Consider the following 22,023-nt stretch of genomic DNA (forward strand, 5'->3'; position numbering starts at 1 on the left):
TTTCCACCCAGAACCAAGCACACTGAGTCTAGCAGCATGGCTCCTGAAGACATAAAGTTCAGACACCTAGGACTTCCATAAAGAACAATGGTGGGCCTCAGAGAAACAAGAAGATTGTCAACAAGGAAGTGCTACACAGCCAAGTGGGAGTAATACACAAGGTGCTGCCAGAGATCAGGCCTCTTCCCAGACAGCACAAAAGACACTACAGTTATCAGATACCTCACACCTGCTAAACAGGAAGCTAACCATGCATCATTAAAGGGTGAATGTTGCAGTAATAGTGGCCTACACAAGGGGATATATAGGAAGATGTTTCTTCACTACACCAGTGATCAACAAAATACTGTAAGGGGCCAAAAGAATACCCCTACCAAGGAGTGCACCAACACCTACAAGGAACCTAAATATAGTGCTGACCCAAATAATGAAAGAACATTTTGAACCACTCCACAAAGCCCCCTTAACATTTCTCACACCCTAAACCAGCTTTTCTAATTGCAATGATTTCTCTCCGAAGGGTAAACGAGTTGCAAGCAGTCACCATTCAGGATTTAGTGTTGATGTCCTGCCATTGTGTCTTAAGGCATTCAGACTGCTCATTATCGTGAAGCAGGTCCTGGGACTCTTGGTCCTCTTCTTCATAGAAAATCTCCTGATCCTCTTCTTCCTGTGGCTCTGGGGTCATTGTTCAGGAGTCTTTGTTCAGGAACAATACATGTAAATATACAAGGACACAATATTCATGAGGACCAACCACGTTTCAAACTAAAAAGGTCATATCCTAGTTTCACTTAAATCAGACAATCCAAACACCACGTTTCTCCCAAGAGCCAAAGATTCAGGCAGAAAAAGTAATATTAACACAAGTCACCCGATGGGCAATAATATAGGATAGAGAGAAAACAAAGACAATAAGGAAAGGAAAACAACTGTTTGTTTCATTCTCAGACAATAACAAGGGAAAACCAGTCACCAAGAACACCATCGTACTATGGATTACTCAAACAATCAGGATGTGTCACAGGACAGCTGGGATACAACTAGAAAATAAACCAAAAGGTAATTAGACACCTAAGAAAGAAGATCCTGTTCTGATAAATGACACATGTATGGTAGCTACTTGGTAGTCAGTACACACATTCACAACACACTCCTGCATCGACGTGCAGGTGAACAGGAAGGCACAAGTGGGACAGAGACTACTGAAACATTTGAGCTCAACCTCATCTCCAACCCAGCCTCCACAGTGAAGGAAACCACTCCAAAATCAATGCACAGCATGTGAAACCAGAAAAAAATCATCCTACAAAATGAAATTGGTACTAACCTCTAGTCATATGCGACACCAGGAAATGAGGTGAGCAGAAGTTAACAAGGGATATAGAGAATATATAGACAAGAGGAAGACCCTGAAACACCACAGGGAAAAAATGATATGAAGACCATGCGTAGAGGCTTCCGGGGAGGGGCGTCTGATATCAGGGGAAGTTGGACTAGGCACCAAATGGCGGGGACAGTCGATACTCATCAACACAAAAAAAGAGAAAAGAGAAGAAGGGCTTGTGAATCCAGAAAACTATTTTATTTTACACATATTCTGATGGAGAAGCTCTTGAATTATGCACACTTTTCCACTTTGCTGTCTGCAAGAGATTATTTTTATACACACCACGCAAGGCAGTTCCACAGGTTTGAAATGGGGTCAAATTCTTCTCCCTCCTCCTGCAAGTTGTACTTTGCAAGCCTCCAGCAGAGATTGCATATGGTATGACTGAAGAGGATACGCATGCCTTATCAGCATCTCTCTTCCTCTTCTCAACAGTGAACTGTTGTTCATGCCATCCATTAAAATATGTGTGCATCATTGTAGCTCCAAAGCAATTTGTCCATGGTTGCCCTGCTCCAATTCTTGTTTCACAATATGGACTGCAGGTATTAATATGACAATATTTTTTTCTCCAGGTCTAAAATGTCAAAATTTCCAAACATTGGATTCTGTTGGTGACCTGAAATTCTCAGTCTGAACATTTTCCACTATTTTTTCCTCCCTCTCTGGATTTCTTCTCTCCAGTTATTCTTGTTGAGAAGCCATTAGGAAAGCAGGAAATATTTTGCTTGCACAGAAAGAAACACAGCCAAAAACCTATCACGTCTCCTTCACTGCAGAGCTGTTCTACGGCACAGAGTGGAATGAACTGCTCCAGAATTTCAAGAAATGTTTCAATGTGGGACAATTTATTCTTAGCTACCAATTAACTCTGTAATGGTCCATGAGGATTTATGTATTCTATGGGAACCCAGAAAATAGGCATGGGTAGGACCAACAATCCTTGATTTCAAAATACTGATTACCGGTAATGCGAATCACACAATAATTGAAATGTAACATTATATTTGTGTACAATTTTTAGTTGTATGTAGATAGCACAGAGCAACATAATATAATTCACTCACATACCAAACACTAAATTGTTTTTGGATTTGCAGCACTCAGAATAGAAGTCTTGCCTCTGTGAAAGTGTGAGAACAATGAACCCAGAAAATTATGATGTCTACTGTTGGATTCGGGAAGGGTCTGGAAAGCCTAAACACCTAAGGAAAGGAGAGGTCTGATTTGTTGCATACTAAACTGACTTCAGAAAGCAAGTTCAGGTCCTTAAGAAACAAGAACTTACTTTGTGGAGACATCACTTTGTATCTGAAAAGAGTAGTGCAGCTTAATATCTTTACAAAATCAAGCCAGCAGAACTTAGAAACAGTACACTCTAGTTCACACCCTCCATCACCAGAGGTGCAAGGTGAAGATGTCATTGAATTTCCAACCACTTCGAGAGGAAGTGAGTATTCATCTAGAGAGTGCTGGTGTGGAAGTTTTTTACTCAACCCCACAGTGAGACTCAGTTTTGTAGCATGGCAATTGTGATCTATACACATTTGGCACTCCCAGGAATGACAGCATCTGCAAGCAATTCATCTGAATTTCTCCAGACTGAAGTATATTTAAGGATACAAGAAGAGAGGGAGGGGATAGAAACAGTGACTGCTGAAGTCTTACAACAACTGAGAGAAACGGCTGACTTAGGCAGAAGGTGTTTGCAACATAATGCACAGAATTGTGAAGGTGAAGGAAACTTCTGTTCACTTTTGGACCATCACCTCAAAAACTATCACAATAGGTTATTTGCCAGCCTTACAGAGTAATTATTTTTTTTTTAAATCAGTTTCACTTAAAACTAATCATTTGTTTACCAAAACAGATTTAAAAAAGCCATAAATTGTGGTAATAAACTGTACAAAAAGTGTAAATAAGGTTTAGTTTGTGAACCTAAAAAATATAATGAATTAATTAATGAAACCTATGTGTACTCTAGGTTGGCTGCACAAAGCTTCTTGGATGCAGGGACTGGCTTGAGGTGAGGCCCTATGGCCAACTGCCTCTGCATACAGCTAGAGGCCATACACTACAGAGGGTGGCCCATGGTAGGTTGAGTGCAGGGACTTCCTGGCGGTCAGGCCCTCTGACCAACCATCACTGGATGAGCTGGCTGGGCCCTGCAGCTAACCTGGGGGGTGGCCTGCCAAAGTGGACTGAATGCAGAAGCTGGCCAGACGCTGAGCCCTTTGACCTATTCCCTCTGCCAGAGGTCAAGCACATCAGGACTTGGATATAAATAGCAAGGTATTTGCAGGAGCAGTTGGATGGTGTGTATGATAACATAATTGACTGGACAAGCAAAGGGTTAGTAGCAAAATATGGTAATTTTTAAATATATTTGAAAAAATAAAATAACTGATAAAAAATGTAAAATAATGATTAAAAAACCGGAAACAATTGGGAGCCCCCTGCCTCACAATCCAGCATGCAGTCAGCCCCATTGCAGCATGGTAAATGTAGTACAAGTTCATTCTTTATTAAGTAGTCTGTAGTTTTTCACCTTAGTAGGTGCAGCTAGTCCTGTAGATCTCTGGACGCGTGTTACTCGGTTTACCCCTTTACCAGCAAAGAGCGACAGGCTTTTTTCTCGGGTTGCGGGAAATGCTACCAAAGTCCTCTCAGGTCTCAGTGCCACTCAATGGCGCACAAGTGCATCAACCAAAGCTCATTAGCTTGCTGGCTCAAGGGAGCCTTTTTAAACACTGCATCACACTCCAGCTTGCAGTTTGCCCATTCCATCATGGTAAATGTAGTACAAATTAACACTTACTTCATTTGTACTCTGGAATTTTTCACCTTAGTGGGTGCAGCTAGTGCTATATATCTCGGGACATGTGTTTCTGGTTTTAGCTCTTCATCAGCAGAGAGCAGCAGGTTTATCTCTGGGGTTGCTGGAAATGCTCCCAAATGCGGATTCCAAAACCCTAAAACCACTGAAACTCAACTGTTATTGTTAAGTAAACAAACCATGAGGGTTGGAGATGGTCACAAAACAAGATGCCCACTTCGTAAATTGTTCCTACCAATATGGGATGCTGCAGTGCATACAACACGAGATGACCCGACACCCACTTGGACCTGGGAGTATGTGATGCAGCTTCTCATCATTTGAGCTGCGAATAGGACCACCTTTCCATGCTTTGGAAGATCAGCATGACCACCCAGAAGACTCCTCCCTCTCTGACTGAGCAAACAACAGTGGGCCGCAACAGATCACTAGGGCCACTTGCCATTAGTATAAGCCCCTTCTCAACCAGATGATGATTCAGAGCAGACCATCTCCTGAGAGCTGCTGGGCGACGTGGACGAGATTTTAAGGGGGTGATTGGATGCCACATGACCTCTACCAAAACAATTCTGTGCATCATCTGGAGATGCTGAGGCTCAGTCTGGAGGCTAAGGAGGTGGTGAGTCTGGGGGCAGTAACAGAGCTACCTTTGTAGAGGGGAGGATGCCTCACACTTATTTATAGTCACCCACCACCAGGGAATAGCCAATCATAGACTATGCCTCCCACCCTCAAGGTGATCCCCGGGCCTTATGGGTCTATGGAAGCCAATTAGCAGGCTTGCCCCCTCCATCCCTGTGGGACTACACTTTTAACCCCCAAAGAGTACCCACCTAGGCGGTGATGCCCAGCACCTTCACACTTGTGACTTTCTCTCTAGAAAGGTCTATGTTGCCCTGCAGGTACCATATATTAAGCACACTATTTAAAAAAAAGGCCTGAGGACAGAATGGCCCCAACTTACTGCCTATGACATGGGTACATAATCAGCTCTGCAGCACTACGCCTCCCATGACACCAACAAAGTTTAATTTGCAGCCTTGTGCCCGTTTAATAAACCTCAGCTTCTTACAGGCACTCTGTATCTTAGTTGAGGGGTCTCTACAGCTAGCATTTTCAGAGTCACTTATAGGTACTAAAGTGGGGGCCCCCAAAACAGAACACTAAGGGGGTCATTACGAGCTTGGCAGTCTCAGGACTGCCATGTTGGCAACAGCGGTCATACTGTCAAAGGGACGGCGATGAAGACCGCCAAATTATAACCATGGCGGTCATCCCAACAGAACACAGACAAACGACCGCCAGTGGGGACATGCCGCCACGGACGGCGGTAGGCACCTTCAGGCCGGTGGGGACCATGTTCCTGCCGGACATGTTATGAGGCTGCACACCGTCAAAGTTTCTGCTGCGGTCGCACCACCACAAAAACACTGGCAGAAACCAACTCTATAAATGGAAACACTCACCTTCTGCAACACATAGGAAGAACACTTGGGGTATCGCTGGTGGGAGAGGAGTAGGCAACAAGGAAACCTCTGCAAGGAAATGTTTTTTTGACACACGGGGTGGTCATGGCAAAAGGGTTTGGGAGTGGATGGAGAGGGAGTGGTTGTAAGATGTGTCAGTTTGAGTGTCTTGGGTGCAAGTGTGTGTGTGGAATGCTTGTGGGTGCTGGGTGTCTGTTGGGTAGGAAAGTGTGGGCGTTTAGGTGTCTTGGGAGGAGGTGCAGGGCGATGCCATGCTGAATGGGTGACTGTCTGTTGGAGTGGTATCTGCAGGTATAGTAGACGTGCTGCATGTGGGGTGTCTGTGATTGTGGTGGGTGCGGATGTGGTGACTGGGGTGGATGTCTGCGGGTCTGATTTTGTGGTGACTGTGGGTAAGACAGATGTTGTGGCTGGATCCGTGAATGATGATGTCATGGCTGCAGGTGTAACAGGTGTTGTGTCTCTAAGGGAGGGGTTGGTGGGGGAGTCTGTGTAGGTAGTGGATGTTGTTGTGTCTGCAGGTGGGTGTTGTTTGTGTGCATGCCAGTGGTGGGTCTTGTGTTGTTTGTGTTTGTCAGTGGTACCCTTGTCTGTTGAGGTGGATGCATGCCTCTGTGTGTGTGTGTGTGTGTGTGTGTGTGTGTGTGTGTGTGTGTGTGTGTGTGCGCGCTTTGGATGGGTTTGGAGAGAAGGGTTTGGCATTGGGTAGAGGTAGGTGGAAGGGGGAGTCTGTGTAGGTAGTGGATGTTGTTGTGTCTGCAGGTGGCTGTTGTTTGTGTGCATGCCGGTGGTGGGTCTTGTGGTGTTTGTCAGTGGTACTCTTATCTGTTGAGGTGGATGCATGCCTGTGTGTGTGCTTTGGATGGGTTTGGGGAGAAGGGTTTGGCATTGGGTAGAGGCAGGTGGAAGGGGGACGGTAGACAAAGGGACACTGGCTGCCGTCAGTGACCACTCCACCCTCCAACACCATTCCAGAAATGACAATACCTGTCACAGAGGTCAGACAACACATATCTCAGACGCTAAATGTCATGATGCATTAGGCACACATAGACCAACACCAGTGCCTGTACACCACTTAACCATTCCACTACTACATGAGCCAGCCAGGGGAGACTAAATGCAGTTTACATGACATGTGGCATACAATAGGCCAATCTCTCCTAATCTGCCACCTCAACTTGTCCAAGGCAAGCAGAAAAGTCCCAGCCCATCAGATGTGCCCTCAACTTACCATTAGGACATTATGTAGGCAGAAAATCTGCAATATCAATTGCTAGGCCATTGTCATACATCCCATATACATACCATGGTGACATCTACGAGACCTGTCAAGGCACTTACCACCTCTAGTACCATTCCATTGGTTTAAAGGTAACATCCCCAAAAGTGTTGCAACTTGGAATACACAATGTCAGCAACCAGGCCTCATCAATTGTACATATATCAGTATCCCAGTTTGCTGAACTTCACATACCCTACAGTCAGCAGATCACCTAAATATGACAATACGCCTATCAAATCAATGATCCAGTCCCATGAAGGCCAAATCTGTAGTAGAACTGTAATGACAGCCCCACATTCAGTCAATAACAAAACCAGTACATGATGTATTCAGTCCCTGTAATAAAACTAGAGTCACAGAGTAGCATATACTGGTATCCTACACAGATGGGAGTGGGCGTACACCTCAGGGCCACATATGCAGATGGATGGAGCTGGTCATACTCAATGCTTAGGGTGATACTAATACTCGCATCCATTGCATAGGCAGCATGGTCTCACACGTGTGGCTATGTCATTTGACCATCTCCACATTCCAGACATGGAGATATCTGGTAATGGGAGATATACAACCACTGACAGTAAATCATGCCAACACATCTACTATCTATAATCAGCCAGGGTGCATGATACCCGTTTCCAATAGATGATACACAGGATGTCATCACAACAATGTCACTTTGCCTAAAGTGAGGCACATTATCCCTATTAAGTCCAGCCAAGTGCCTCAAATGCCCATCCACCTCAAGGTAGGCCACCACCAAAATGCAGGCCATTAGGGGGGTCAGTGTCCAGCGGGCATCACTCTCTTGTTGGGAGGACATCCCCTGATGGGCGTCCATGGTCTTCCGGGTCGAGCATCTAAGGTCCTCCCACTGCTTTTTGAAGTGGGTGCTCTGCCAGCTGTGGACCCCCATCGTCTGCACTTGCCTGGTGATGGCACGCCAGATCCCTTTCTTCTAATGGGTGTTCACCTGCATGGATGACACAGACATAAAGAAAGACATGCCCCATACCAACAACAGTGGACGATACACATCTGACTCACCAAGTGCCCTCACCCCCCCCATCCTCTCGGCTCACACGCCTCAACTCCATGCCCCTGCATGCATGTACTCCCTTCCCAATACACTTATCACATCACACACACCCCTATCACACATGACTATGGCATTGGGCTCACCTGTTTCTCTGGTGCCCTATACAGTTGTTCATACAGGGGTAGGACCCCGTCCACGAGCTTCACCAGCTTTTCTGGGGTGAATGCTGGGGCCCTATCACCTGCAGGACGTGGCATGATCGCATTTGGCCCCAATCCCCCATAGGCAGCAATGTTATCCAATGAGAAGTTGCACGGCAGTTGTGACTGCCTACCGCCATGACGACATATGCCAGCGGACTTATGTCACTTCCAACTGTCCTGTGCAGCAGGCCAGGCGGCTGCCATTTTGTGCAAATATGCCTTGCAGTCCATAAATACGTGCATCATAAATATGTATGTGCAAACTGCAGAATAGGCCTATGTTGTGTCTTCATAGTTCAGCCAATACAAGTGACATGCATGTCACTGTGACGCTTCAGCTTGCCCATAAGAGTATGTGTCAGCATTGTGACGCATGTCTACAGTGTGCGATGATGATATGTTCAGTGTGAAGTACTAATCACTTAGTACATCTTCTACTCTCTATCCTAGATACCCTGCCATGAGGAGATTGAGACATGCACCAGTGTACCGACCACTAGTTGACCTTGCAACCGTGGAGGACAGGCATATCATCCAGATCTATCGTCTGAATCATCAGACCATCTTGGATCTATGTGCCCAGTTGGAGCCTAATCTGTTGCTTGCCATATCCAATCCCTATGCCATCCCTCCCACAGTACAAGTCCTGTCAGTGCTACAGTTTCTTGCCACTGGGTACTTTCAGAATACCGTGGGCTTGACAGCAGGGATGCCACAGCCCATGTTCCGTCTTGTGTTGAAGGATGTACTGTGTGCTTTATTGAAACACCTGGACAGCTAGATCATGTTCCCCCAACGTGGAGCTTTGGCCTATGTGAAGGCAGACTTCTATGATATGGGACACATCCCTCATGTAATAGGGGCCGTAGATGGTACCAATATAGCCTTAGTCCCTCCCAGTTTCAATGAACGTGTGTACAGGAACAAGAAGAACTACCACTTTATCAGTGCTCAGACGGTGTGTCTGGCAGACCAGTACATTGCACAGGTGACAGCCGTTTCCAGGATCTGTGCATGGCTCCCACATTCTGAGGAACAGCAGTGGCCCACACATGATGGCACGACTACACACGGAGAGGACTTGGCTCATTGGTATTTATACATTTGGATGTGTGTCTCTGTTATGGCACCTATCATCACACTCTTCCCTGTGGCTGTACATGTACTTATATTGTCACAGCTCATAGCTTTATGCACACAGGTGACTCTGGCTATTCTAACCTTCCCTGGCTGTTGACACCAGTGAGGTGCCCTGCCACAGCAAGGTAACTCCGTTTCAATGAGTCCCACTGCAGGACGAGGCGTGTAATTGAAAGGACATATGGCTTTCTGAAAGCCAGGTTCAGGTGCCTGGATGTCTCTGGAGGTGCCCTCCTCTACACTCCCCAAAAGGTATGCCAGATCATAGTTGCCTGCTGCATGCTCCACAGTCTTGCCCTGAGATGTCAGATACCATTGCTAGCTGATGCTGAAGAGGCAGCTGTACCAGTGACTAGTGATGCAGACATGGAAAGTGATGAGGAGGTAGATGAGGATGGTGCAACTGACTCTAGGACTGCGTTCATCAGTCATTATACCCAGTGACATACAGGTATGCTGACTGTGTATTAGCAAGTGAAGTGTATCCACATTGATGGGTGACAAAGGTCTTCCTGATTAGTTTCATCACTGGTGTTGTAATGTGTTCCTGTCCCTATGTGTGTGTTGGGGAGGTGAGTGGTCAAATATAAGGTGCATAGTTTACATGTATCATATTTTACAAGTGTACTCACTGCAGGTAGCTAGATTCACATCTCCTATGGACAAACCTGTATTGAGCTATGTGTCCTGAATTCCCCTGTCCTCGTGTCATTCCACCATCTGACTGTGTCTTGTAAATCATTGTCTCTGCTACCTACGGCTTGAGGACTTCATGCTCACTAGCCATTGGTAACTGTATGCAGAATAGTGTTTAGCACATGACAGATGGTAGTTACAGTAAATTATCATGTATTTCCTGTGACTGGGGATGTAGAAATGTCATCTGTTTTGCCCTGCTTCGGTTGCAAGCTACACTGGGCTGGACAACTATGTACTGCATATGTGCATTGTGTGCCACCATGCCTTCTATCCTGATGTAACTCTGTGTCATTGTCTCTTTTGAAGGTTGGATGAGTGAATTTACTGTAGTGGGTACCTGGACTAGTGACTTCCTTATATCTGCCCTTGGATATATCTGTTGTACTGTGTCTCCTGTAGAGGATGGCTCCCTCTTCTGTCCAATACACTGCCTGCTGGATTAGGGGGCCATACCCACGTCACATTTGGCTGACAAAAACATTTGTATATGTTCAAATAAAGACACATATGCTGTTGCTGTGATCAATATTGTTTATTGTGCATACAGGAGTAATGTGAACAAACAACCAATGGTGCATACAGTGACAAACAGGTGAGGAGTGGGGTAATGGTAGTTGTAATCATCAGAGTAGGTGGCACAGCTGTATATAGCACAGGTCCAGTGTCCAAGGGCCATGGGAAAAAGGAGTAATGTCATTGAATTGTCAACATGGTGTCTCAGTGGCATACAAGGTTCACTTCCTGGCAGTGGGTTTGGTCTTGGCATCTGCTCCAGCTGGATGTCTGGCTGGACATCCACGTTTGCTGTGTAGATTCATTAGCTACAAAGGGTGGTGGGTGCCAGAGGCCTGTGGTTCCCATGGCAGGGCCTCCATTCCACCAGCTGCAGCAGATTTTGAAGGCTCAGATGTGATGTGGCTAGTGGAAGGGACCTGCTGGTGGGTGGTGGAAGCACATAGGGTGGTGTTGAGGTCCCTGAGCACCCCTGCAATGGAGGCCATGGTGGCATTATGGGCCTGTCACTGCTGCATTACCTGTTGGTATTCCCTGTGCAGCCATTCCCAAACATGGTAATGATCTGGCCCATACTGTCCTGGGATTTTTGTTATGCTCCAAGGAATTGGGAGATGGTTTGCTGGTCAGTTGACTTTCTTTGGGTGCCCCGTCCTCTGCCCAGAGGTTCCCTCCCACGGGCCCTTTGGCCATGCCTGTGCCCATGGCACAGTATGCCCACTCCCGGTGTCACCAGGACCTTCATTGTCCTGGGTATGAGGGGAAAACTCAGTGGGACGCACTATTAATTGAACTGTCCTTAGAGGCACAGGTTTGGGGACGAAGGGTTGGCTGTGCTGTTGATGCCACAGGGTGTGTGGGGAGTTGATGTGGGCAGGGTGAGGCAGGGACTGGTGGACTGACCAGCTGTCCCAGTTGGGCCAGGTAAGTCGTCAATGTCAAGATGTTCAGAGGTATTGTCCTCACTGGGGCCTTCATCCTGAGGAGGGCTTGGCTGTCTCTGGCATCCTCTCCATGGTGGCAGGGGTACCTGTGGATGGAGTGGGAGAATGGTGAACGTGTAATTGGTTATCTCTTTGTCTGATCCATGCAGTGGCTTGACATGATTCCCGGCAATGGCAATAACAGATGCAGCACTGCAAACATTGTGTATAGTGGATTTTGACATGTGTATCATGCACCATTGAGGATTGGTGTCAATCAGGCTAGGTAACATTTGGTGGGTGGGTGTGTGGGTGCATGTCAGGTCCTGTGTGATGGTCCACATGACAGGTGTGCCCTGTTTGCTCATGGTAAATCAGGCTTGGTAGAGGTGAGTAGGGATGGCTGTACCTTGCAGCATGGTGTCCAAGTGGGAGGAGGGTATGTGTGTATGCATGGTAACTTGTCCTGTCTGTGAATTTGGTGCATGGGGTTTACCTTCTAACTTTCTAGCCCATGCTCAGTCCATTTCAAGGTTGTGGAGGTTGTGGATCTGGATAAGTGGCCATTAGGTTTGGTGACAGTGCTGTGGCTGGCCTTGTGTAGTGCTATTGCATTGCTGTCATTGCCACGTAGTGGTCCTCAGTCAAAGCATCCAGTTGGTGTAACTAGTGCAATAGTCATACATGCACGAGATGTGCTGTGTAGTGGAAGTAGCAGGTTTTGTTGTAGATGGACTAGTTCATTGTGGGAGTCTTAGTGATTGTTATTGGCACTGTTAATCACGCACATGCTAGGGACTGTGTGGGCATTGGGGCTGGGTGGTGGTGTGGCATGCAGGAGAAGGGCATTAGGTGATTAGATGGGAGGTGTAGTGGGAGATAGAGTGAATTGGGGAGTGTTTGGGTGGTGTGGAAACATGCTGAACAGAATGAATGTGTACCAGGGGAGTGGTAGTTACCAGAGTCCTGTCCTCTGGGTATTCCAGTCAGGCTCTGTCGGTGCAGTATGTTCAAGACCTTCCCCTCCCACAGTGTGAACTCTGGGGAAGGAGGTGGGGGCCCACCACCAGTCTTCTGCACAGCGTTCTGGTGTTATGATGTCATGGAACGCACCTTCCCCCTTAGTTCATTCCACCTGTTCCTGATGTCCTCCCTTGTGAGTGGATGGTTGCCTACAGAGTGGACCCTGCCAACGATTCTCTGCCATAGCTCCATTTTCCTGGCAATGGAGGTTTGCTGGAGCTGTGGGGTGGGGGTGTTTTATTGTATGTGATGGTGGGTTGTGGTGTTTGTGTGTATTTGTTATGTGTGTATTGTGTTGCTTGTGCAGTTGTATGGTGTCTGTTGAGTGAGATGTGTATGTGTGCCTAAAGTGTAAAAATAATGTGTGTCAACTTTTGCCTGATCTCGATGTATGCCATTGTGTTTTTTTTAGAGAAGGATTGTGGGTTGTGTGGGGGGGTGTTTTATAGTGCAGTGGGTAGGTGTGTCTGCTGTGTGTATGTGTCTCAGGTGTGGGGTTTTCGAACTGAACAATGTGGTGTTGTATTCTGTCTGAGGTGAGTTTGAGTGCGCAGCGTTTCGCACCGTTAATGGTTTTCCGCCATGGTAGTACCGCTGTACTGATTTGTGGGTCGTAATCTGGTGGGTGGTAAGTTGTCAGGCTGGCAGTGCTGGTGGGGAACCGCCTCTTGCCTGCCCACCTGTTTTCTGGCGGTATTAGATTTGTGGCTGTATAGTGGCGGTTTCCAGTGTGTAACTCTTAATATGGCAGTCGGATGACCGCCTACATGGCAGTCTTTTGGCGTCCGCCACCCCGGCGGTCTTCCGAAAAGACTGCCAAAGTCACAATGAGGCCCTAAGTCTGAAATGGCACTAAACACAATTCTCAAGGAAATCTCCACTCTGGGCTCCAAAACTGCAGGTTTTTGGTTCCATGATACTTGGGCTTTCCACAGAAACTAAAACCCTGAACTCTGGCTTTTTATCTGTCCATAAACACCTGGATAATATAGACTGGAAGCTAGAAGACTTAGAAGGACAAGTGAATTAGCATTGGGGGTCCACACTCCACTGCCTCAAACAAACCATCACTGGCCATGAAGTATGTTCCCAGTGGAACACTATACATATTTATAGAGTACGAGAGGAAGGGGAGAAGGATAATATGGCCATCTTTCTGTAGATCTTGCTGCAAAATCCCTGGATACACAATTCACTTACTCATTAGAAATCCAGTTAGCACACAGGATTCATCCTGGTACACTATGACATCTTCCTGGGCCAAGGCAATGATAGCCTGCCTGCTCAAACACACTGGGGTACAAACAATCCTACTGGCAGACAAGAAATATGAGGACCCTTCCTGTTCAAAGGACAACCGAGTCACATAATGTAGCATTCTCTCATGACACAGTGACAAAACAGAAGAAATTATTGGCCTTCAGACTTTGAGAAGCTGAACATTACATACAGACTCTAACATTAATAATAAGTACTAGATCCTGTGTTTATGTCCATGACTCTTAATCACAAGATCACTAAGTTCCACGATCTGGATGTACTCTCAAGCTTTTTGGACTGAAAGGGCCTTCTCTGAATGGAGACAGAATCCCAGAGCAAGACAACTGTAGTTGAACCAACAGCCCGGGGCAGTAGCGAATATGGTTCTGATCAACCTGAACTTATCAAAGGGCCTTGTACATACCACTGCAAGAAATCCTAGAGAGTGGGCCTCTGGTGCAGTCCAGAGACAAGTTACACTCTCCCTGAAAAGACAGGCAGGGTGCTGTAATCCAGAACCTGGCGGAGGGCTTCAGGACACACACCACCTCATCCTAAGGCTCCAAGCAAGAAACACAATGGAATGTTGATTGTGTAGTTACTGTTAATCTTTATATGTTTCATGCATTCTTATAAGTGGGCTTTATATAAAAAAGAGAAATATCAATCTGGTATGTCAGCCATTTAGGTGACCCCTGTCTTGAGGAAGCCATGTCTCATCCTACCAATACAACGGTGGGGTCAAGCTACACATATGTTTACATGTTGGGTGTGGATACCCACACTCCCTGTGACACTAGAGCTACGAACAAGGTGTACAGCCACTTAACGTCACACACTTCACATCACAACCTCGGTTCACCCCCCGCCCCATGGCAATCAACATGTGGCGGGCAAGGCTTGTTAGGTTTTCAACAAACAGGATACCTTAGATTGATGTGATGATATCTATTTCCTTCAGTGTATTATACCCCAAGGGAAATATTAGGGATCCTAGGGATATGGGGTATCAATAATATTTGAAGGCACAGTGGTCCATATCAGAGAAAGCACATTTTCAAGCATGGTTTTTTAATCCCACTGAAATTTCATGTAGATTTGGTCAGTCTCACAATATTATTGTTAACATAGGGACCACTATATCTTGAAATAATATCTGTTTCCTTCAGGCCCAACCCTCCCAAGGTAGTACCTTGGTAATTGCCCTCCACACCCTTCTACGACAATACCATTTCTCACTGTTTCTGAGCAGCCTATCAAGATTGCAATGTGACATCACTTCATTGATGTGACAACATAAATTAGGCATTTCAACTAAAACAGTACAAGTTATACTTTTGCTATAACTCCTACAGAGGAGGAATAGCCACAACATCACCCACAAATGCTCCCCTTAACATTATATCACTAAATGTTAATGAATTGAACAGCCACAACAAGCAGCAAAGAATTTTGACTTACTGAAAACATAAACCTGTTGAAGCTGCTGTGATACAGGAAACTCACCTACCACCAGGAGACGTGGACAAACTGAAAAGGGTCTGGGTGGGTAAAGTTATTCACAGCTGCTTCACTGGCTGGAAGGAGAATCAACAAACACAATCCACTAACACCATCAGGAAAAGCGGAGTAGCCTGAACCTGGCCTGACAGGGAAAGAAGAAGTGCAGTCACTAAAATAAAAACACCAGGACAGACTCTGATCTTGGACAACAAATATGTCCCCAACAATAGTAAATCCCACGTCCTGATGTTCATGTCCAGACTGCTGATTGAACTCAGGAACACAAGAATGATTGTAGGTGGGAACTGAAACATAGTGATTATTCTCATATTTGACTGAACAGGAACCCCTGGCAAATACAGAGCAACTCTTTTGTGTGATGTGATCAATGATCATGGCTTAGATGCCTGGCACCTGTCTCATCCAAAACATTATAAGAAGGAGCTGAAGTTGAACTTGTATTTAGACAGTTTTGTGAAGATTTGTCGAATGGCGCCAAAGTTATTGACAAAACAATAATGCTCTTCCTTTGGAAACTGTCTAGCTGTCCATCTGTCTATATGTATGTATGTATGTATGTATGTATGTATGTGTGTGTGTGTGTGTATATATATATATATATATATATATATATATATATATATATATTTGGTTCTGTATAAGCTTAGTTAAACCAGAGCTACGGCACAGAGCAGACAGCATATACATACAGAAAATATGTGAAGCACTTTGAAGGACCATACCAAAACAGGTAAAAAGACACAACCCTATAAAAATGGCCGGCCAATTAATGAAAATAGAGAACCAACCTTAATAAGCACCATGACACCAAAATGACACTAAACCAACCAGGGGAACCAGAGTACCAGAAATATAAATTTAAAAAATATATAAGTGAATAAAGCATAAAAAATGCTGAGCGCCAAAGTTAGCCAATAGTCATGGTAGGCCAAAGCGTAGGTAGGATTTGAGGCCAACCACAATGGTGCATGGGTCAGATAAATCAAGTGGATTGGTCCCACTGAAGGTTTGAAGTCAAACAATTCAGAAAGGTTTGCAAGTCCCACGTTTTGAAAAGAAAAATCCTCCCCATGTGAGTCACTGCAGAAACTGTAGCCACCACTGAGGAAGTGAATAGCGGCTACCTGAAGCAGATTGGTTTAACCAACACTCTGGATCTTTAGAGATTTCTACTTAAAAAGGCCCTAAATTCCCATAGGCCATGGTGCATGGTAGTTAAAAAGTAGGACATGTATATTTTATGTTTTACATTTCCTGGCAGTGAAAACCACCAAATTGTTTTTGAGGAGAGATAAGTAAGGTCTTTGGCAGGCTTATGAATAGACACAAGAGAAGAGTCTCTTGCATTAAGTGGGGAAGACTGCGCTCCTCAAAGACCAGATTGCATAATTGGTCCAATATCAGGATAAGGGGATTAGACTTCACCCAGTAAAACTCCATGGGAGCAGCATCTTGCAAGTTGATGAGAGCAGGACCTCTTGTATCTCCGCTTCCATGAGTGGAGCTTCAAGTTCTAATTGCTGCTGTTGAGAGTTACGAAGCAAGGCAATTGCATCTAGCAGCGACTCAATGTCCCCACGAGAGCAGACCTGCAAAGGGTCATATAGTGCACAATAATGAGCCGTGAATGCCTCATGGATTGTGTTCTGGGTGCGAACAAAGAGATTGGGTTCAGTACAGATAGCAGTAATGGGGCTATGGGTGTTAACCTGCCTGACCAGCCAAGGGTTGGCTTTGTCCCGGTCAAAGTGAACTGTTGCTGCATGTGGCGCACAGTTAATGCATCACAACCTGTCAAGTACCTTTGCGTGTTGAATAAGAGCAGCACTGAGATCTTGAGCACCATCTACAGAGCCTGCAGCCTCTGTGTCAAAGCAAAACAAGGAACCTTCAATAGATTGCAGCACTGATGTAATGTCCCCATATCTCTATATTTAAACACCTTCCATTCCACTGCATTGGATAATGTTGTGTCATTTTTTAGCTCAAAGTAATCTGCTACAGCTTCGGACAACAAAGAGCGGAAAGGAGTGTCCTCTAGGTAAGAAGGCTGCCTGCATGCAACTGTGGAGGAGACGTACTTTGCTCAAGCGCAACTAGGTGGGGATTTTGTTCTGAGACCGTAAGGCCTGGGTAATGCAAATGTGTGAACATCATGCGCACCGATGCTGAGCACAGAATTTGATCGAGTTTGACATAATGGTCTTGGGGAGTGGAATAGAAAGAGAATATCTTAGCTTGTGGGTTGCGCTGGTGCCAGCTATTGCGAAGGTCCCAGAGTTGCAACCAGTTTGCTTAATGGTATGCGCTGCTGGGGCCTGTGGTGGGGTATTGGAAGGACTTGTCAAGGCAAATATTTAGTACACACTTATAGTCCGCACTCAGAACTCAGAGTTCAGAGGAAATAACTTTAAGTTTGATTGGTGCTAGAAAATAAGAAATACTGAAATAAGAGTGTTGCCTTGGAAGAAGAAACCAAGACTTTTTTAATGCATATATTAGATGACTTATAAGAAAATATTGTAAAAAAAACCTTGATGAAATAATTAGACAAGTTCTCAGGTAATGTTCTAAAATATATATGAAATGTGACACGTGATAATGAAGATTAAAAAACGTTGACTAAATGATAACTCAGAGGAGGACACAGGTGAAATGCTCTTCCACGTAGCTGTGCTGTTTATCTATCCTCAGATGTGACTATAGTAACACATGTATAATAATGCCATGTTCTCATAGGGATATAGGGTATTCCCTATTTTGTTTATTTTTTTTACATGTGTTTTTGTTTGTAAATGTTACAATGTTGCTTTGTTGTAGAAGTACTGAATGGCATGACACGTGGCACACGCAGGGGTTATATATTATAGATCTTTCTTGTATAACTCAATTTTAAAAGTGTACTGTGGACTTCGCACTCTCAGTGTTTAAGATAATATATACCACATGAGCTCTAAACATTCTCAGTACTTAACCAGTTATAGTTATAGATGGTTCTTGCATGTTTAAAATCATACATTTCTATCAATTTTTATAGGATTACCAGGAAAAGATGATACGTTGGGAGCACATGGCAAAAGTAGTTGATTCACTAAAGGCACAAATACAGCATGAAAGTGAGTGCAGACTAAACGCAGTCTCGGCTACACTTGAACAGTTAATCTCAACAAGACAACTCTCTGCTAGGCAAAAGGAACATCAATTGACAGAACTACTAAGGGCGTTCTGGGAGGAAGTAACAAGATACAACAATGGTAAGTACTACTCCACAATTCTCCATTCCCCCCTCGCTCCTCCCTCTTCCTATCTCTCTCTCTTCTCTCTCTCTCTCTCTCCCCCCTCTCTCTCATTTATATGTGTGTGTGTGTATATATGTATAATTATGTATATATGTGTATATATATATATATATATATATATATATATATATATATAGATATGTTCGATGGAATGTGCAGCTGTAGATGCACATGATTTGCATAAGTCCGCCATCTAGTGTTGGGCTCAGAGTGTTACAAGTTGTTTTTCTTCGAAGAAGTCTTTCCCTGAGTCACGGGATTAAGTGACTCCTCCTCTCAGTGATACTGCGCATGGGCATCGAGTCCTTTGTTGGATTTTTTTCTTTCCGCTGTCCGGTTTGGACGTGTTTCCTCTCGCTCCTGTAGATCTCGGTTCGGTCTCTTCTGAACTTTGTTTCTAACTTTCTATAGCGACGGTATAGTTTTGATTGCGTTTTCTTCTCTGATAATCGATCCGATTGCCATAGTTGGGTTGAGTAAACAACCTTAGGGGCGAGTTCGCCCTTTATGGGCCTACTTCGACCTGTTGGAATCAAACAATGTTAGGCTGATACAATGGACTCCATTTCGATTTTGCCCTTCTGTCACACCAAATTTCCCGACACCAGTCAACTTTTGGTGTGTAATCTCTGCCTGTCTCCAGATCACAGAGAAGAAAATTGTGACGCTCGTAAGTCGTTTCGAACCAAAAACACTCTTAGGGATGGAAGAGCACATCGAATGGAGATGGCATCTAAATCACCAGAGCACACACTGATATCTTTGGGGGCAAACACGCACAGGAAGAGGTAGCACCGAGTGCAACTGTTTCCATCACAGACTCCAATTCGGATCAAGATACCAATGTTGACAGCCAATCCATTCCACTGGCGCAGTACGGGAGTACATCACCCAAAGACAATTAAAAAGACTTCTGCACTAGTCTTCGGTCCTCCACTGCCTTCCAGTCGCGGTCTGGCCCAAAAAATACATTCATATGACCAACCCTCGGGTTCGGCACCAAAACAAAAGACTAAAGTGCACTCGGCACTGAGCAAACAGCTTGCCATATCTGTTTTGCTAACAAGCAGAAATTCGGACACTTCCACTTTGGAGCCGAAAAAAGTTACACCAATTACAGAGCCGACATTTTTGGCTCGACTCAAGCACTCGGTATCCAAGCTTTTGGAGCTGAAACCTGTCAGTGGTAAATATGCTCCAGCTACTCAGGAGCCATCAGAGATACAGCCCATATTGGAGGTTATGGATGCTAAGCAGCAAAAAATCCATATATATAAGGACACAAGAAGGATCATAGCCGCTCTTCCTCCAACAATGAAAAGAAAATTACCTTTCCAAGAAACTTTAGACACTGGACCTCCAACTACTAAAATCGTTAAACGAAAGGAGAAACAAAAGGCATCACAGCAGCCTTCACCACCACATTCTCCTACCCGTCCTGCTACTCCACCATCACCACCTTCACCTACACAATTCCCTCTACAAGAATCCCCTATTTCACCACATAAGGATGATTTATCCGATCCTCAAGAGGACATAGATCCATGGGATATATATCACACAGATCCCATTCTTCCCAATGATCACAAATTATACCCAGCAAGGCCATCTCCCCCTGAAGATACCACTGCTTACAATCAGGTTATAGCCAGGGCATCTGCGTATCATAATGTGAAAAAACATACAGATGCCATTGAGGATAATTTTTTATTTAACACCTTAACATCTACTCACAAAGAGTATCAGTGTCTCCCCATGCTTCCAGGCATGCTTAGACATGCCGAAAATATTTTAAAACAACCAGCAAAATCAAGAGTAATTACGCCTAGAGTTGATAAAAAGTATAAACCTAGACACTCTGATCCCGTTTTTTACAGCACAACTACCAACTGACTTTATAGTAGTTAGTGCAGCAAGAAAGCGAGCCAATAGCCAATCTACAGGGGATGCTTCTTCTCCAGACAAAGAGATTCACAAATTTGATGCAGCAGGTAAAAGAGTGGCTACCCAAGCGGCTAACCAATGGAGCATTGCGAACTCTCAAGCACTCCTAGCAAGGTACGAAAGAGCTCATTGGGATCAGATGAAAGATAATCAAATCAGATCCGCTGTAGATGCAACTGATACACTCGCATCAAAGGAAGCTCCCGTCTATTATAGGAGTTCGGCAGTCAAAACAACTAGTGGCAATTGTAACTGGATTAAAATAGCACTGCCTGAACCGCAGCAACCCAGAAAGCTTTCCAAGATACTTGCTAAACTTATTAGGACATGACTACATAGATTGACGTGAGTCACTTAGACTGACGTCGTCAGGTATTTTGCTATGAAGGGTAAATTTGCAGTTTTTGACAAGAGGATTTACAAATGCTTTTAAACTTGAGACATTCACGTACATGTTTGGTGGAAATATCAGAGATGAAAATGAAAAGCGCTGCAATTCATACATGTTTGACAAGTTGTACATCTACTTAAGAAATACTGGACTGAGAACAGTTAACACATACTATTATGGCGGCGCTGAGAGACGGACTGTGTTGATTGTTAATGCAGTCCTTTTTCGATAACGATTATCCTGGTAACCTACTCGATTTAATGAGCAGTATGGGAATGCCTCTTGATTGAAATCAGCATTTGAGAAAGGCGCTCAAGCCGAAACGCGTCATGCTGGTAATTTTATAATCCGGAGAGTGCTCCTTTGGATTCCTGGTGGAGCCTTTCGCTTGGACATTAATTGATGTGAGCGACTCACATATAAGGAAGCACCCATCTCTTTATAGGAGTTCGGCAGTCAAAACAACTAGTGGCAATTGTAACTGAATATGTGTATATATATATATATATATATATATATATATATATATATATATATATATATATATATATATATATATATATATATATATATATATATATATTGAAAGGTTTATGTTAACTTTCTCAGTTGAATTTTTAGTTTTTTAACTCCTATAAGGCTTACCCACTTGTCATCTCTCTCACAATAGAGTGGCCTGCAAGAATACTTGTTGCTTCTATTTTATAGATGCAGATTGCAACAATATAAACCTCACATTGCCTGTGGTAGTATCTTTTATATAAATGATTTGTCTCATTTGTTGTCTGCAGTGTTTTTGGCACTACCCCATTGTCCAAGTAAAAACATCTTAATAGTTAAAATTGCACAGTTATAAAGTATTGATTTATGCAAAACATGTTCGAGCTATGTAATTTCTACATTTGAAAATGCCTTTATACGGGAGGGATTTAGGATTTTCAGAAACGTTACGGAACTACGGCTGGAAAGCAGAGGGTTGTGCCTCTTCCCAGAATAATTTTGGACTTGTTTTGAGGTACAGAATCAGAGTCTAGGCACCATAGGAACCTGCTGTTGCATTGGCTGTA

At 44.5% G+C, this 22,023-nt stretch overlaps 1 protein-coding gene across 1 annotated transcript in view; it reads left to right on the top strand.

The window, feature by feature from the left end:
• Positions 1–22,023, top strand: part of EVC (EvC ciliary complex subunit 1) — a 436,134-nt gene that overhangs the window by 136,406 nt on the left and 277,705 nt on the right. Inside the window, exon 9 of the mRNA XM_069203012.1 lies at positions 18,360–18,576. Coding sequence (XP_069059113.1) covers positions 18,360–18,576 — 217 coding nt within the window. The remainder of the gene's footprint in view (positions 1–18,359; positions 18,577–22,023) is intronic.

Source organism: Pleurodeles waltl, chromosome 1_2, assembly GCF_031143425.1.
Source record: "Pleurodeles waltl isolate 20211129_DDA chromosome 1_2, aPleWal1.hap1.20221129, whole genome shotgun sequence".
In the NCBI taxonomy this organism is placed as follows: Eukaryota; Metazoa; Chordata; class Amphibia; order Caudata; family Salamandridae; genus Pleurodeles; species Pleurodeles waltl.